Source organism: Leucoraja erinacea, chromosome 4, assembly GCF_028641065.1.
Source record: "Leucoraja erinacea ecotype New England chromosome 4, Leri_hhj_1, whole genome shotgun sequence".
In the NCBI taxonomy this organism is placed as follows: domain Eukaryota; kingdom Metazoa; phylum Chordata; class Chondrichthyes; order Rajiformes; family Rajidae; genus Leucoraja; species Leucoraja erinaceus.
The window spans coordinates 51,981,469-51,998,377 of NC_073380.1; the positions used below are offsets into that span (position 1 = coordinate 51,981,469).

Consider the following 16,909-nt stretch of genomic DNA (forward strand, 5'->3'; position numbering starts at 1 on the left):
CCACACAGAGCAGGTGCACCACACTTCACACAGCTGCTCCAGCAAGCCAGCTTTGCTGTCTTCAGATGCCTTTAAACAACTGACTGCCAACAGTAGTCTCCAATATTCATGTTCAGTGCAAAACAAGCTCGAAAAACCTTCAAATGGAGACAAGAGATTGCAGAAGCTGGAATCTTGAACAAAGCACAATGGTTCAATGGTACTTAATTGTCACTACCTAAATACCATGAATTTCTTTGTTTTGCCTACAATTCAGTGAAAATCATACTATACCTAAGCACAATTATACATGTATAAAAAGTGCACATATTGTAGTGTAAGAATAGGAGACTTCACTGAGGCGGTATACAAAGAGTTGCCGTGTTTCCAGTGCCATCTCGTGCCCTTCAACTCTTTTTAATTATCGAGTCTCATCTTGGCCATAAAGGCTTGTCCTGGTGGCGGCACTGGTTTCCACGATGTCGGGGCCGGCCTGGCCTAGCGATTCTGTCCGTGTCCTCCACCACCGCCCTGTGCTGCCGCAGGCCGTGTCCTATACGCAAGTTCGGCTGCGATGGGGCCTCCAGCTGTTCCCCCAGCTGCTCCCCCAGCTGCTGTAGGGCCTCTAGCAGCCCGCTCCAGTGAGTGGTTGGTCATAGGCAAAGATACTAGAGGAGCTCCTCTAGTATCTTTGGTCATAGAGGAGCTGAGTAATGCTATGAAAAGTATTTTCTGGAGCTAAACTCCATGGACAGTGAGGCCCATGGCCCAGCGCGAATAAGCAGAAGGCCAGAGGAGGCAACACCATTCTGCATGGGCTGGTGGGGGCAGCCGGTGTTGGAGGTACACAGCGGGTCTGGCACCAGACGGCACGATGGGACAGCGGTAGAGTTGCGGCCTCACAGAGCCAGAGACCCGGGTTCGCTATTAATCTCAGGTGCTGTCTGGATGGAGTTTTGCACGTTCTCCCCATGACTGCGTGGGATTTCTCCTGTTGCTCGATTCCTCCCACATTCCAAAGGAGTGCAGGTTTGTAGATTAGTAAAATTACAAATTGTCTCTAGTGTGTAGGATAGTGCTAATGTATGAGGTAATCGCTGGTCAGTGTGGACTCGGTGGGCCGAAGTGCTTGTTTCTGCACTGCATCTCTAAAGGCTAAGGTAAATCTGTGGAGAGAATGGACAGGCAACGTTTCAGGAACCTCATCCGTTCATTCCCTCTACAGCAGCTGCCTCACCCCGTGATGTCCCTCCAGTACTTTGTGCTTTTTTTAAATCCAGGACCTTTACCTTTGCCTCACATGCTCAGATACAAGCCTGGGCACAGCTGCTGCTGTCAACAGTTGGAGCGTACACTGGTTTGAATGCTTGTATGGTCTTACTTTACTTTAGACTTTAGAGATACAGAGTGGAAACAGGCCCTTTGGCCCACCGAGTCTTCATCGACCGGTGATCAGTGAGTCTTCATCGATCAGTGTTAGTACACTAATACTGTCCTACACACTAGGAGCTGGCACGACAACGCAGCAGTAAAGTTGATGCCTTACAGCTCCAGACACCCTGGTTCGATCCTGACTAAGGGTGGTGTCTATACGTTCTCCCTGTGACCTGAGTGGGTTTTCTCCAAGAGCTCCGGCTCCAACCCACACTCCAAAGACGTTCAGGTTTGTAAGCTAATTGCCTTGGTAAAAATTGTAAATTGTCCCTAGTGTGTGTAGTGTAGTTAGTGTGTGGGGATCGCTGGTCGGCACAGACTCAGTGGTCCGAAGGGCGTTTCCATGCTGTATCTTTAAACATAAACGTGGGGCAATTTAACAATTTTTACAGAAGCCAATTATCCTACAAAATCCATATTTCTTTGAAATGTGGAAACTAGGTCATAAGGAGAAAACCCACGCAGTCACAGGGAGAACGTACAAACTCCTTACAGACAGCACTCGTAGTTAAGATTGAATCTGGTCCTCTGGCACTGTAAAGCAGCAACAGTACTGCTGCGCCACCATGTATCTAACAGTGATTGCAGCTCAAATCTCACTCACTGGTGAGTGAAGTGCTTATGCATTCATCTAGATTGGTGAATCTGCCACACATGGGTCTTGCTTTTATTACTTTCATCTGTAGAGGTCTCCCTGTATTTGTTGTTCACTTCTAATCTGTTTCCTAACGCCCGCACCCAATGTGACTATCAACACACAACCTAAATAGAGTCCTTATCAGATGGCCCGACTACCGTACCCAGCCACATGACTACAGACACACACGCACACCAATATAGATGCATATATATGTCACCCACCCACACAATCATACCTACGGACCCTTAAGAGTCCTTTACCCAAGAGAGGAGAATTCATGAACTAGTGGTCACAAGTTTAAGATGAGAGGGGAAAGACTTAATAGGAACCTGAGGCGCAACTTTTTCACACAGGATGGTGGGTATATGGAACGAGCTGCCAGAGGAGGAAGTTGCAGCAAGTACTATAACAACATCTAATAGATATTTGGACAGGTACATGAGTAGGAAAATTTTAGAGGGATATGGGTCAAACACAGGCAGGTGGGACTAGTGTAGATGGGGTATCTTGGTTGGCACGAGCAAGTTGGGCTAAATGGCCTGTTTCCATGCTATATATGGGTCACACACCCCCACACATGCATTACACACACAGATGTGCATTCATTCTGAGAGATGTAGGCACTAACATTTAATGCAAACATCAAATGTTTACAGCATAGAAACAGGCTGTTCAGTCAGTGAAGGTCATATTGGCCTTGTTGTATTCCTATTTGCTGATAGCTTATCCACAACTTTGCAAATATTTTCCTTGAAGTGAGGAATTATTTCCATAAAGCTAACATTGAACCCGCTCCATATCTGCAGATTGAACCTTTTTTTCATGTCTAGTTATTTCTCTAATCTCCATAGATGTGTGACTTCCTGGTTATCAAACCTCTGTCACTGGAGTCGTTTCTCTGTATCCGGACCCACGTTCATTTTGAACATTTTCTAATCACTCCTCAAGCATCTTAAAGGAGAACAAACCCACCTTTCCCATGAATTCAATGAATCTGTGGAATTCTCCACCTAGAAGGCAATGGCCACATTGTTAAAACAGCACATCACAGGAACAGGCCCTTCAGTACATGTTTGTGCCAAACATGATGCCAAGACCAACACTTATCTCCCTGCACATAATCCATGTCCCTCCATATTCGTGTGCCTATCCAAAAGTATTTTAAATCCCACTATTGTATGCCCTCCACTGCCACCCCTGGCAGCATGTTTCTGACACTCACCACCCTCCATATTAAAATAAACTAACCCTGCACATCTCCTTTAAACTTTGCCTCGCTCACCTTAAAAATATGCCCTCCAGCATTTGATTTTCCCACTGTGGAAAAAAAAATGGTTCTGACTGTCTATCCTATCTATGCCTCTTGTTCTTTTATATTATATACTTCTATCAGGCCTCCCTGCCTGCAATGTTCTAGAGAAAGCAATCCAAGTCTGTCCAACAAGATATTTAAGATACACAAAATTGCTGGAGAAACTCAGCGGGTGCAGCAGCATCTATGGAGCGAAGGAAATAGGCAACGTTTCGGGCCGAAACCCTTCTTCAGACGTCTGAAGAAGGGTTTCGGCCCGAAACGTTGCCTATTTCCTTCGCTCCATAGATGCTGCTGCACCTGCTGAGTTTCTCCAGCATTTTTGTGTACCTTCGATTTTTCAGTATCTGCAGTTCCTTCTTAAACAGATATTTAAGATAGTTGCATTTTAAATGTCAGGGGTTATGGGGTTGAGAGGGAAAGATAGGTCATCCTTGATCCAATGGCAGAGTAGATGTGATGAGCCGAATGGCCTAATTCTGGTCCTATGACTTGTGAACATATTTGGATTTTCATCACAAAATACATCAGGGGCTATGGGAACAGCAGGAACTTGATGTTGAGAGAAAGGTTCAGCCAAGGTTGTGTTAAATGACAGTGAGCTCAAAAGGCCTGTTCCTTTTCCCCTGGTTATTTTCCATGTAACCAGAAGTCCTTGTTACTGGGGCCATTCGTAAAAGTCTTCTCTGCCCCCTAACCAACATATTCACAATGCACCTGTGGCAAGGTGTTGACTGAATCTGTGTTTTAGAACAGCTTAATTTCAGACTCCACATCGTTAGAAGCCCAGGATTCCACCTATTTTTAACTCCTGACATTGTCAAAGATTTGTACACACATAACCCTGGGCTTTACTCCGCTCTCTTTAGATTTGGACTTTATATTTTTATTCCTTTCCTCATTCACTGAAATGCATCATTTTCTACTGAGTCGTCCAACATGTCATTGGTGAGGCCGCATTTGGTGTACAGTATTGTGTTCAGTTTCAGTCACCCTGGTATAGGAAGGGTGTCAATTAGCTGGAAAGAGTGTAGGAAGATTTATGAAAATGTTGCCAGAACTCAGTGCACGTGACAGTAATAAAATAGTGGTCACATGGTTTGCAGACTCAAAACATGATCCAAGATACTTTAATAGAGTTAGCAGTGTCTTTACAAACTGGGTATATTCCACTGCTCTCGTGTCCCTCCCCACCCAAATAAAATACAGTCCCATCAAAGCAACTTCACAGTAAAATTTCTGAACATTGTGCGTGGCAGATCTTCACGACAGCAGGTCCAAACGATGCCCATGAGTAACAGCAGTAACACTGAGTTTGATACAGTACATGAAGTGGGGGTGCCAGGCGCCAGGGCAATGTCTGGCACGAGGGGTCACCACAGGAGGGAAGGGCAAGGAGGGGTGTGGACACGGAGGGACGCAGGAGGGTTCAGGACATCACCACTAACGGGGCACTCTGGCTCAGGTGTGGGATCACAGACCTCAGGGATCACTAACCAACAATTCCCCCTTCTCTACCCTGTGCCCCACCTGGACTCGCACCCAATTCTCCCATCCCCTTCCAACAACAGTCCTTCCTCTGGCTTCACATTTCACACTTCTATCCTAATCACACACTTTTTCATCTCTAGCCTTTCCTGCCCATCAAACCATCTGCCTCACCTGTATCCTATCACCAGGCTTTGTCCCTCTACCTCTCTTCCCGCTTTCTCCCCCCCCCTCCCCCGCCCCCCCCCCTCCCATCTCCTCCCCCAAATAAGTGTGAAGGTTCCCGACCCGAAATATCTCCCATCCACATCCCCCACAGATGCAGCCTGGCCTCCAGTACTTTGTGTCTTTTTAAAAATAACCCAGCATCTACAGTTTCTTGGGTCTACATCAGTGCGTAAATCAAACACATCTCTTCCCTCTTGCCATCTCCCGAATACCACACACAGAACCATACACAATCCCACCTGCTGCACCCATCCCTACCCACAGCTGAAACCCAGATTAATTTTATGCAATTAAACTCGAAGAATGCGGAACTTTATCAAAACTATGGAGGTTAGGAACGAGTCTTAGTTTAGTTATCCCGCTTTCTCGTCCACTCCCTACACACTGGGGAAATTTACCGAGGCCAATCAACTTACAAACCCACATGTCTTTGGGATGTTGGAGGAAACCAAAGCACCCGGAGGATGCGGTTGAGACAGGGAGGGACGGAACAGCGCAGGGTATTATCTGAACATGAGGGGAGACTTGTCCCTCAGTGAAGTATCTGGAGTGTAAACAGAGTCATACAGCGTGGAAACAGGCCCTTCAGCCCAGACATCCATACTGACCAAGATGCTCCATCTAATCTCGTCCCATTCCTCCTCATGTACCTGTCCAAGTCTCTTTTCAATTTTGTTATTGTAGCTGGCTCAGATACATGAGAACAGGGAGAGACAAACAATCCTGACATGTTCACCATTGTTGCCAGATGAGAAATAAGAATTGCCAACTGTGTGTGTTGGTCATTCTGCCGTCACTGGCCTTCCCTGCACCCCTCTCGCTTTCCGCAACTTAATATCTTCTACTATCCCTAACTCCGAGAAAGGTCAGTGACCCGAGACCCTGGGAAAAAACACCGGGAACTCCTGGAGTAACTCAGTGGGTCAGGCAACATCTGTGGAGAAAAGAAACAGGTGACCTTTCAGGTCGGGACCCTTCTTCAGGCAGGCCTCTTCAGCCCGCTGAGTTGCTCCAGCATTCAAACATGGAGGGAATGGACAGACAACTGTTTGGGTTGGGACCCTTCTTCACACCCGAGGCATTCACACACTCCACGGATGCTGCCTGAATGTTTCCGACGTTTTCTCTATTTATTGGCCATTTCTAGCATCAGTGATATTCGTTTTCTTTTCAGTTAACTTCATGGAAGCTGAACTCCAGGGATCCAAAACTTCATCCCACTCAGCGATACTGTGCGCAGTTCTGGTCGCCCAGCTAGATGAAAGATGTCATTAAGTTGGAAAGGGTGCAGAAGATATTCACCAGGATGTCACCTGGGCTTGCGGGCACTTTAACCACATGTGATTTTTTTCTATTACAAATCTCAAATTGTGGAGTACAGAGCCAAATATATAAATGATGGGTCTTTGTCCCAAACATTATGGAGGGCACTGTATATTATCTGATCTGTTTAGATAGCATGCAAAACAAAGCTTCTCACTGTACCTCAGTACACGTGACAACCAGTATATAGAACAGTACAGCACAAGAACAGGCCTTTTGGTCAACAATATCTGTGCCAAACATGATGCCAAGTTAAACTCACCTGTGCATAAATCCATATCCCTCCATTCCCTGCATATCTATGTGCCTATCCAAAAATCACACTCGTATCTGCCTCCACCATCACCCCTGGCAACGTGTTCCAGGCACCCACCCTTCGTGTCACAAAAACTTGCACTGCACATCTCCTTTAAACTTTGCCCTTTCACCTTAAAGCTATTCCCTGTAGTACAGTATTTGACATTTGTGCTGGGGGGACAAAGGTTCTGACTGCTTACCCTCTCTATGCTTCTCATAATTGTATACACTTCTATCAGGTTTCCATCTGCGGGACCTTGTGCCAAACCTAAACCTAAAGCAACCCTCCGAGCCATTCCTTCCACCGGCTGCAAACAGATGTGGGGAGCGATGGCTCCCTGTCCCACCGAGTGGACAGATACAGGACTCCATTACTTCTCCCCCACACCCACCAATGGACTGAGGCAGAGCCCAGTTTACTTTTACTTTAGAGACTTAGCATGGAAACGCCCTTTGGCCCTCCGAGTCCACGCCGACCAACAATCACCCGTACACTAGCCCTCTCCTACACACTAGGGACAAACTACAGAAGCTAATTAACCTACAAACCTGTATGTCTTTGGAGTATGGGAGAAAACTGGAGCACCTGGAGAAAACGCACATGGTCACAGGGAGAACGTACAGACAACACCCGTAGTCAGGATCTCTGGCACTGTGAGGAATCAACTCTACCGCTGCGCTACCGTGCCTAAATCCGTCCCATCTGCAATGACTCACACTCCGCAGCACAGTGCAGGGTCCCAAGAGCTGCCTGGATCAGAGGGTATTAGCTATTAGATACAATAGTGGTGTTTAAGAGACATTTGGATGGGCACATGTATACGCAGAGAATGGAGTGATGTGGATCAAAGAGTTGGTCTTGGCATCACGTTCAGCTCAGATATCGCGGGCCGAAGAGCCTGTTCCTGTGCTACACTGTTCGGTGTTCTGCGTCCTGAAAGCTTGGTAAACTTGGATTGTTTTCTCTGGAATGCTGGAGGCTGATGTAAAATTATGAGAGGTATAGATAGGGTAAACAGTTAAAACCTTTTTCCCCAGGGTGGAGATGTCAAAGATGAGAGGCTGTAACTTTAAGGTAAGAGGGGCAGAGATTAAAGGAGATGTGTTGAACAGATTTATGTACAGAGTGGTGGGTGCCTGGAACATAGGCCCAAATACCTTTCCTGTCCATGTACCTGTCCAAATATCTTATACATGTTGTTATTGTACCTGCCTCTACCAGCTACTCTGGCAGCTTATTCCATACACCCACCACCCTCTGGGTGAATAGGTTGCCCCTCAGGTTCCTATTAAATCTATCCTGTCTCAACTTAAACCTATGTCCCTTGGTTCTTGACTCCTCTACCCTGGGATCAAGAGACTGCATTTACCCAATCTATTCCTCTCATGATTTTATACACCTCTATAAGATCACCCCTCAGCCTCATGCGCTCCAAGGAATAAAGTCCCAGACTGCCCAACCTCTCCCTGTAACTCAGGCCCTGAGCTATAAAAGTCATTACAGCAACGTGGCAGCAGAAGGTTGAGGAACACGACAGTCAATTTGCCAAAAGTGATGCAAGTTGCCAAGAATGTGCTGAAGGGAACCACAGTTAATACTGTGAAGGTCAGTGGACAGTCTGAGACAGAACAGCGAGTCTGGCAGAAACTCACTAACAAAGGGGAACTTGAACAAGTTAATCAGCGGCTGAAGGCTGGTTAACAGCTGGAGGGAACAGAAGGGAGCTTGGAGCCAGTGATCACGCGTGCCACGGTAGCTGATGACACTGATCACAGGGGGTCTGGACCAAGGACCCATTCAAGCAGTGGTCTGGCTGAACGCAAGGACCATCTCCACATGACTCCGAATTAACACAGCAAAAAAATGAATTTTTAACAGTGCCGAGGGTCAGGAAATCCAGAGACAGTTGGAAGGTCAAAGAGACGCAGCATTTGTGGGAGAAGAAGGATGGGACGTGATCCGGATGATGGGCATGGAATAGAGAGACAAGGGGCAGTCACTGGAGCCTCCACAGGACTGTCCCAGACTCTTCTCTTTATCAACTATCGATACTGGGAATTGGAAACACTAACCAATCAGCTGTATTGTAACCACTAAACTACCAACGGTGGCATATTGCAGCTGGGTGTCAGAAGAATGTAGAAAGATGTTACTGCAGGTGCTGGCTTACAAAAGAAGACACAAAGTGCTGGAGTAACTCAGCGGGGTCGGGCAGCATCTCTGGAGAACATGGACAGATGATGATTTTGATCGGGATGTCACGTGGAAACAATGGCTATCCATGTTCTCCAGATTTGCTGCCTGACTCGCTGAGTTACTCTGGCACTTTGTGACGTTTTAGGAATAAATTCATGGCTCTACCATTTATGGTGTACACAGTAAACAGTCCGGCCCTGGAGAGAGCCAGGGTACATGGGTATGGTTCCCTGACAACCGCTGGTCAGGTGGACAGGGCGGAGGAGAGGGCGTTTGTTAGGCTTGGCATTGTTGGGCATATGGCAATGGGGGGGGGGACACTCACACACGGCTGGGGGAGGGGGTTTGGGTGGGTCCAGTTTCCAGTGGGGAAGGTTTTAGGTGGTGCGCACCGCAATGGCTTGCTCCAGCTCCTGTCGTCGCTGCTGAATCTGTAACGGACAAGGAAGGTTGTCAGGAGGGGGGAAATGATGCAAGGACATGGGGGAGGAGAGAGAGGAGGGGGGGAAGAGAGGCAGGGGGAGAGACGGGAGGGGAGAGAGGGGTGAGGGTGAGAGAGAGAGAGGGGGGGGGGGGGGGGGGGGGGGGGGTGAGAGGTGGCGATGCACGATCTAGAACGCCCGCCCCCCCTCCAAATGTCCCATGTAAAAACGCCGGTCACCGTCACCATGGGATCGCACTGTGCCTGGTTATCCCTCTTTCTCTGAGCATGGTCTGGTGGGGAGGGGGAGGGGATGTAGAGTGAGAACCATTGATACCCTCCCCCCCCCCCCCGACCAAATGTGAAGCAGGTGGGGCAGCGGTCGAACCGGCAGTGGGCAGCCAGTGTCTGTGGTGAGACGGGGGGGAAGGGGAATGGGGGAGGAAATAGAGGGAGAGGGAAGAGGGGTAGAGGGAGGAGTTGGTGGGATGGGGTGAGATGGGTGGAAGGAGGGAGAGGAGGGAAAGAGAGGGGGGTCAGGCGGTCCGTCGTGGGGGAGCAGTGGGGACGTTTCATACCCCAGTTTACGCTCACCTTACAGTAGAAGTAGCGGCTGACAGCCTCCTGGGACCAGGACTGCTGGTAAAACTCTGCCCTCCGCTCCTCCTCTGGGCTGCCCACCACGTCCGTCATGATCTGTGGGAGAGACTGTCGGGTATCACAGCAGTAGCGGCACAGACCCTCAGAGATCCCCTCCCCCCATCGACACAGACCCTCATAAAGCCCCCCCCCCCCATAGACACAGACCCTCGTAGAAGACTCCCTCCCCCCCATAGACAGACCCTCAGAGACCTCCTCCCCCTATAGACAGACCTTCAGAGAACTCCTCTCCAATAGACACAGACCCCTGTAGAGATGCCCTCCCCCATAGACAGACACCCCCTCCCCCATAGACAGACACCCCCTCGTAGTGATGCCGTTCCCCCGTAGACACAGTCCCTCATAGAGACCCCTTCCCAACGTAGACAGACCCTCAACTCCCCCCTGCCCACAGGGAGCCCCCTCCCCTCCCACAGAGAGGAGCCTGTGCGCCAGGATCGAGAGGTCACTCATACACTCAACCCGTCGAGGGGAAGCGAGGAGGACCTCAGCGAGGGTCAGCATCGACGGTCTCAGGCTGGAGATGGGAGAAAGCGTCACAGTCCCAGGTATAAGGAACGCCCAAGAACTCAGGAGATTATAGATAATGGTGGACACCGCCTGGTCCATCATAGGTACCGACCTCTCCATCATCGAAGGGATCTACAGGAGCCATTGCCTCAAACCAGCAGCCAGCATCATCAGAGACCCACACCACCCTGGCCACACACTCATTTCATTCCTGCCATCGGGAAAAAGCTACAGGAGCCTGAAAACTGCAACGTCCAGGTTCAGGAGCAGCTTCTTCCCAACAACCATCAAGCTATTAACACTATAGCCTCCAAATAAGCTCCAAACTACATAGACAATATAACTTTCTTCTGTTATTTTGGATGGGTACGATGTCCCATCTGCCTGCTTTTGGCCCATATCCTTCTAAACCTTTCCTATTAATGTACCGATCCAAGGGTCTATTAAATGCCCTCCTCTTTAATTGTCTACAGCAACTCTTACCCATGTCTACAGATGCACTGTAGAAAGCATCCTTAGTTTGGCAACAGCTCTGCCCAAGACCGCAAGAAATTACAGAGAGCGTACGCAGCCAAGTCCATCACACCGACCAGATTCACCACCATTGATCATCTACACGTCACACTGCCTCTGGAAAGGAGCCAACATTCCCTCTTCTCCCATCTTCCATCAGGCAGAAGATACAGAAACTTAAAAAACGTACCATGAGATACAGGAACAGCTACTTCCCCGCATATAACCATATAACAATTACAGCACGGAAACAGGCCATCTCGGCCTTACAAGTCCGTGCCGAACAACTTTTTTCCCTTAGTCCCACCTGCCTGCACTCATACCATAACCCTCCATTCTCTTCTCCTCCATATGCCTATCCAATTTATTTTTAAATGATACCAACGAACCTGCCGCCACCACTTCCACTGGAAGCTCATTCCACACCGCTACCACTCTCTGAGTAAAGAAGTTCCCCCTCATGTTACCCCTAAACTTCTGTCCCTTAATTCTGAAGTCATGTCCTCTTGTTTGAATCTTCCCTATTCTCAAATGGAAAAGCTTGTCCACATCAACTCGGTTTATCCCTCTCATCATTTTAAAGACCTCTATCAAGTCCCCCCTTAACCTTCTGCGCTCCAGAGAATAAAGACCTAACTTATTCAACCTATCTCTGTAACTTAGTTGTTGAAACCCAAGCAACATTCTAGTAAATCTCCTCTGTACTCTCTCTATTTTGTTGACATCCTTCCTATAATTGGGCGACCAAAATTGTACACCATACTCCAGATTTGGTCTCACCAATGCCTTGTACAATTTTAACATTACATCCCAGCTTCTATACTCAATGTTCTGATTTATAAAGGCTAGCATACCAAAAGCTTTCTTTACCACCCTATCTATATGAGATTCCACCTTCAAGGAACTATGCACGGTTATTCCCAGATCCCACTGTTCAACTGTATTCTACCATTTACCATGTATGTCCTATTTTGATTTGTCCTGCCAAGGTGTAGCACCTCACATTTATCAGCATTAAACTCCATCTGCCATCTTTCAGCCCATTTTTCCAAATGGCCTAAATCACTCTGTAGACTTTGGAAATCCTCTTCATTATCCACAACACCCCCTATCTTGGTATCATCTGCATACTTACTAATCCAATTTACCACCCCTTCATCCAGATCATTGATGTACATGACAAACAACAAAGGACCCAACACAGATCCCTGAGGCACCCCACTAGTCACCTGCCTCCAACCCGACAAACAGCCATCCACCATTACCCTCTGGCTTCTCCCATTCAGCCACTGTTGAATCCATCTTGCTATTCCTGCATTTATACCCAACAGTTTAACCTTCTTAACCAACCTTCCATGAGGAACCTTGCCAAAGGCCTTACTAAAGTCCATATAGACAACATCCACCGCTTTACCCTCGTCAATTTCCCTAGTAACCTCTTCAAAAAATTCAAGAAGATTAGTCAAACATGACCTTCCAGGCACAAATCCATGTTGACTGTTCCTAATCAGACCCTGTTTATCCAGATGCTTATATATATTATCTCTAAGTATCTTTTCCATTAATTTGCCCACCACTGAAGTCAAACTAACAGGTCTATAATTGCTAGGTTTACTCTTAGAACCCTTTTTAAACAATGGAACAACATGCGCAGTACGCCAATCCTCGGGTACTATTCCCTTTTCTAATGACATTTGAAATATTTCTGTCATAGCCCCGGCTATTTCTACACTAACTTCCCTCAATGTCCTAGGGAATATCCTGTCAGGACCTGGAGACTTATCCACTTTTATACTTTTCAAAAGTGTCAGTACTTCTTTTACTTTGAAACTCATAGTATCCATAGCTACTCTACTCGTTTCCCTTACCTCACATAATTCAATATCCTTCTCCTTGGTGAATACCGAAGAAAATAAATTGTTCAATATCTCCCCCATCTCTTTTGGCTCTGCAGATTGCTGCCCACTCTATCTCTCCAATGGACCAATTTTATCCCTCGTTATCATTTTGCTATTAATATAGCTGTAGAAACCCTTTGGATTTACTTTCACCTTACTTGCCAAAGCAACCTCATATCTTCTTTTAGCTTTTCTAATTTATTTCTTAAGATTCTTTTTACATTCCTTATACTCCACAAGCACCTCATTTACTTCATGCTGCCTATAATTATTGTAGATCTCCCTCTTTTTCCGAACAAGATGTCCAATTTCCCTTGAAAACCAGGGCTCTTTCCAATTTTTACTGTTTCCTTTCAACCGAACAGGAACATAAAGATTCTGTACTCTTAAAATTTCCCCTTTAAATGTCCTCCATTTCTCTTCTACATCTTTCCCATAAAACAAAATGTCCCAGTTCATTCCTTTTAAATCATCTCGCATCTCATCAAAGTTAGCCTTTCTCCAATCAAAAATCTCAACCCTAGGTCCAGTTCTGACCTTCTCCATAATTATATTGAAACTAATGGTATTGTGATCACTGGACCCGAAGTGCTCCCCAACGCATACCTCCGCCACCTGTCCCGTCTCATTTCCTAACAGGATGTCCAGCACTGCCCCTCTAGTATGGTACCTCTATGTATTGCTGCAAAAAACTATCCTGCACACATTTTACAAACTCCAAACCATCCAGCCCATTTACAGAATGTGTTTCCCAGTCTATGTGTGGAAAGTTGAAATCTCCAATAATCACTACCTTGTGCTTACTACTAATATCTGCTATCTCCTTACATATTTGCTCTTCCAATTCTCGTTCCCCATTTGGCGGTCTATAATACACCCCTATAAGTGTTGCTACACCTTTCCCACTTCTCAGTTCCACCCAAATAGCCTCCGTAGATGAGCCCTCCAATCTATCCTGCCAAAGCACTGCTGTAATATCTTCCCTAACTAGCAATGCAACACCTCCACCTCTTGCCCTTCCAATTCTATCACACCTGAAGCAACGAAATCCTGGAATATTTAGTTTCCAGTCACAGCCCTCCTGCAACCATGTTTCACTGATCGCCACAACATCATACTTCCAGGTGTCTATCCAGACTCTAAGCTCATCCACTTTTCTTACAATGCTCCTAGCATTAAAATATGCACATTTAAGAAACCCCCCGTCTCTTCTTCTCTGTTTATTTCCTTTTTTTTCTTTCTTCTCTTGTGTCTGAGTGCTTCCCTTTTCTGCTTCCTGCCTCCCATTCTGTCTACTAGCTTTCTCTATTTGAGTCCCTCGCCCCAACCATTCTAGTTTAAAGTCTCCCCAGTGGCCTTTGCAAATTTCCCCGCCAGGATATTGGTCCCCCTCGGGTTCAAGTGCAACCCATCCTTTCTGTACAGGTCCCACCTTCCCCAAAAGAAGTCCCAATGATCCAGAAACTTGAATCCCTGCCCTCTGCACCAGTCTTTCAGCCACGCATTTATCCTCCACCTCACTCCATTCCTACTCTCACTGTCGCGTGGCACAGGCAGTAATCCTGAGATTGTTACCTTTTTGGTCCTTTTCCTTAACTCTCCTCCCAACTCCCTAAATCCTCCCTTCAGGACCTCTTCCCTTTTTTTACCTATGTCATTTGTACCTATATGTACCACAACCTCAGGCTCCTCTCACTCTGATTTCAGGATGCGTTGAGACACGTCCGAGACCTTGGCACCAGGGAGGCAGACCACCATCCTGGTCTCCCGACTGCGTCCACAGAAACACCTATCCGACCCCCTAATAATAGAGTCCCCAATTACTATTGCCCTCTTCTTTTTTTCCCTACCTTTCGGAGCAACAGGGCTGGTCTCTGTGCTGGAGGCCCGTCCGCTGTCGCTACCCCCGGGTAGGCTGTCACCCCCATCTGTACTCAAGCAGTACTTATTTGCGAGGTGTACCGACATTGGAGTACTCACTCGTTCCTGCCTCTGCCCCTTGCCCTTCCTTAGCGTGACCCACATGTCCCTCTCCCGTGGTTTTGGAGTGACCACCTCCCTATAACTCCGCTCTATGACCTCCTCACTCTCCCTGACCAGACAGAGGTCATCAAGCTGCTGCTCCAGGATCCTAATACGGTCCCTTAGGAGCCCCGTCTCGCTGCACCTGGTGCAGATGTGGACGTCTGGAGGGCCATCCGACACCATGACCTCCCACATCTGACATCCAGAACAGTATACTGCTCTGACTGTCATTCTCTCGCCTTACCCTGGATCCGATACCAGTATAATACAACAGAAACTGCTGGGAGAAATCAGCAGGTATCTGACTCATAAACAGCTGCTCCCTCTTGCCCTTTAAACTGCACCTTTATTATATAAACAAAAAGCACTGTACCTTTAACCCACTGTACCCTTAGCTCACTGTACCTTTACTAAAGCACTGTTGCTTTAACCAGAAAGCAGAAATGCTAACCTGAGGTTGCACCCAATCAGCTGCTTCCTCTAGTCTGCTTCCGCCAATCAGCGGCTTCCACCAGAACCCTCCCTATGAAGTGTGGAACGTTACGGATTTTGGTAAAAGCCCTGACCCTCCTCCACTGCTCTCCAACGGTCCCGGGCCTCTGTGAAAACAAGCCCCGCGCCCGATTTAAGTACTTACCGCCCTGACCCTCCTCCACACTCTCCAACGGTCCCGGGCCTCTGTTATCAGACTACTAAACGGTTCTCCCATAAGCTTGGGTGTAGTCCCGATCTTCCAACCTATCTCACTGCAGACATTGCACTTTTTCTGTGACAGTAACACTATAATCTACGCTCTGATATTTTTCTCTTTGCACTACTTGTGTGTGGTTTGATCGTATTCATGTACAGTATGGTTTGACTGGATAGCACACAAAGCTTTTCACTATATTTTGGAATTTGTGATAATAAATCAGTATCATGGATATAAGCCTTAAACCTACACTGCCATGAAGATAGATCATAGCTAATCGAATATTGGGCTCTGGCTCCTCCTCCCACACCGCAGGTTCCCATAATGCTGCATGTTGGTCTCTGGAACTGATCCACTACAATGCTGAGAAATATATTCTGCACTCTGTATCTTCCCCTTTGCTCTACCTATAGTACTTGAGTTTGACTTGATTGTGTTTATCAATAATATAGTATTATCTGATCTGACTGGATAGCATGCAAAACCAAGCTTTTCACTGGACCTCGGTACATGTGACAATGATAAACCTGAACACTAAGCTGTAGCAGTGCATGTGCGGCGGTCCCAAGAATAGAGACGGGACCACGGAAATGCTGCCGGACTCCCCCCACTCCCAGGTCTCCCCTGGGTCCCGTCCGCGGGGAGCATGTAGGCCTGAGGGAGCGTCAGGAATACCCACCTTGAGATCCCGGCTCTGGGATCGCAGCCACTCCTGGATGTAGCACTTTGGGTCTTTGGAGAAGCTGAGCATGAAATCCCTCTGTATCTTCAGCTGGTTGATGGACTCAATCGTCTCGTGGATCTGTGGGGCCGGAGTGGAAGGAGGTGGTATCACACATGCCTCCCGACTCAGATCCCAAATGCCAACACTCACCACGTCCCAATCCCACCTTTATACTGGAGGGAATGGCCAGACTCTCACACGGAACAGTAAAGCACAGGTACAGGCCCTGTGGCCCACAATGTGACTGGTGCCTGCCTCAGGGATCAGTGCTGGTCCCAATACTGTTTGTGTTTTATATCATCAGTGTGGATGTGAATGTACTAGGCATGATTAGCAAGGTTGCAGATGACATTAAGGTGGGTGGTATCGTAGACAATGAAGATAGTGATTAAAACTTACAACAGGATCTTGACCAATGGGCTGAAGAAAGGCAAATGGAGTTTAATGCAGATAAGTGCAAAGTGTTGTTTTTTGGGAAGTCAAACCACAGCAGGACCTTCACAATGAATGGCAAGGCCCTGGGGAGTGCTGTAGAGCAGAGGGTTCCAGGAGTACCCTGAAAGTGTCAC

The 16,909-nt window shown here is 47.4% G+C and overlaps 1 protein-coding gene across 3 annotated transcripts in view; it reads right to left on the reverse strand.

The window, feature by feature from the left end:
* Positions 1–6,259: 6,259 nt before the first annotated feature.
* LOC129696385 (SWI/SNF-related matrix-associated actin-dependent regulator of chromatin subfamily D member 3-like) overlaps positions 6,260–16,909 on the reverse strand; it is a 41,072-nt gene continuing 30,422 nt past the window's right edge. For all 3 annotated transcript variants that reach the window (XM_055634245.1, XM_055634246.1, XM_055634244.1), the window contains 3 exons: positions 16,296–16,418; positions 9,914–10,015; positions 6,260–9,329 (listed from right to left, as the gene is read on the reverse strand). In XM_055634245.1, the coding sequence (XP_055490220.1) occupies positions 9,276–9,329; positions 9,914–10,015; positions 16,296–16,418 (279 nt within the window). In that variant the 3' untranslated portion in view covers positions 6,260–9,275. The remainder of the gene's footprint in view (positions 9,330–9,913; positions 10,016–16,295; positions 16,419–16,909) is intronic.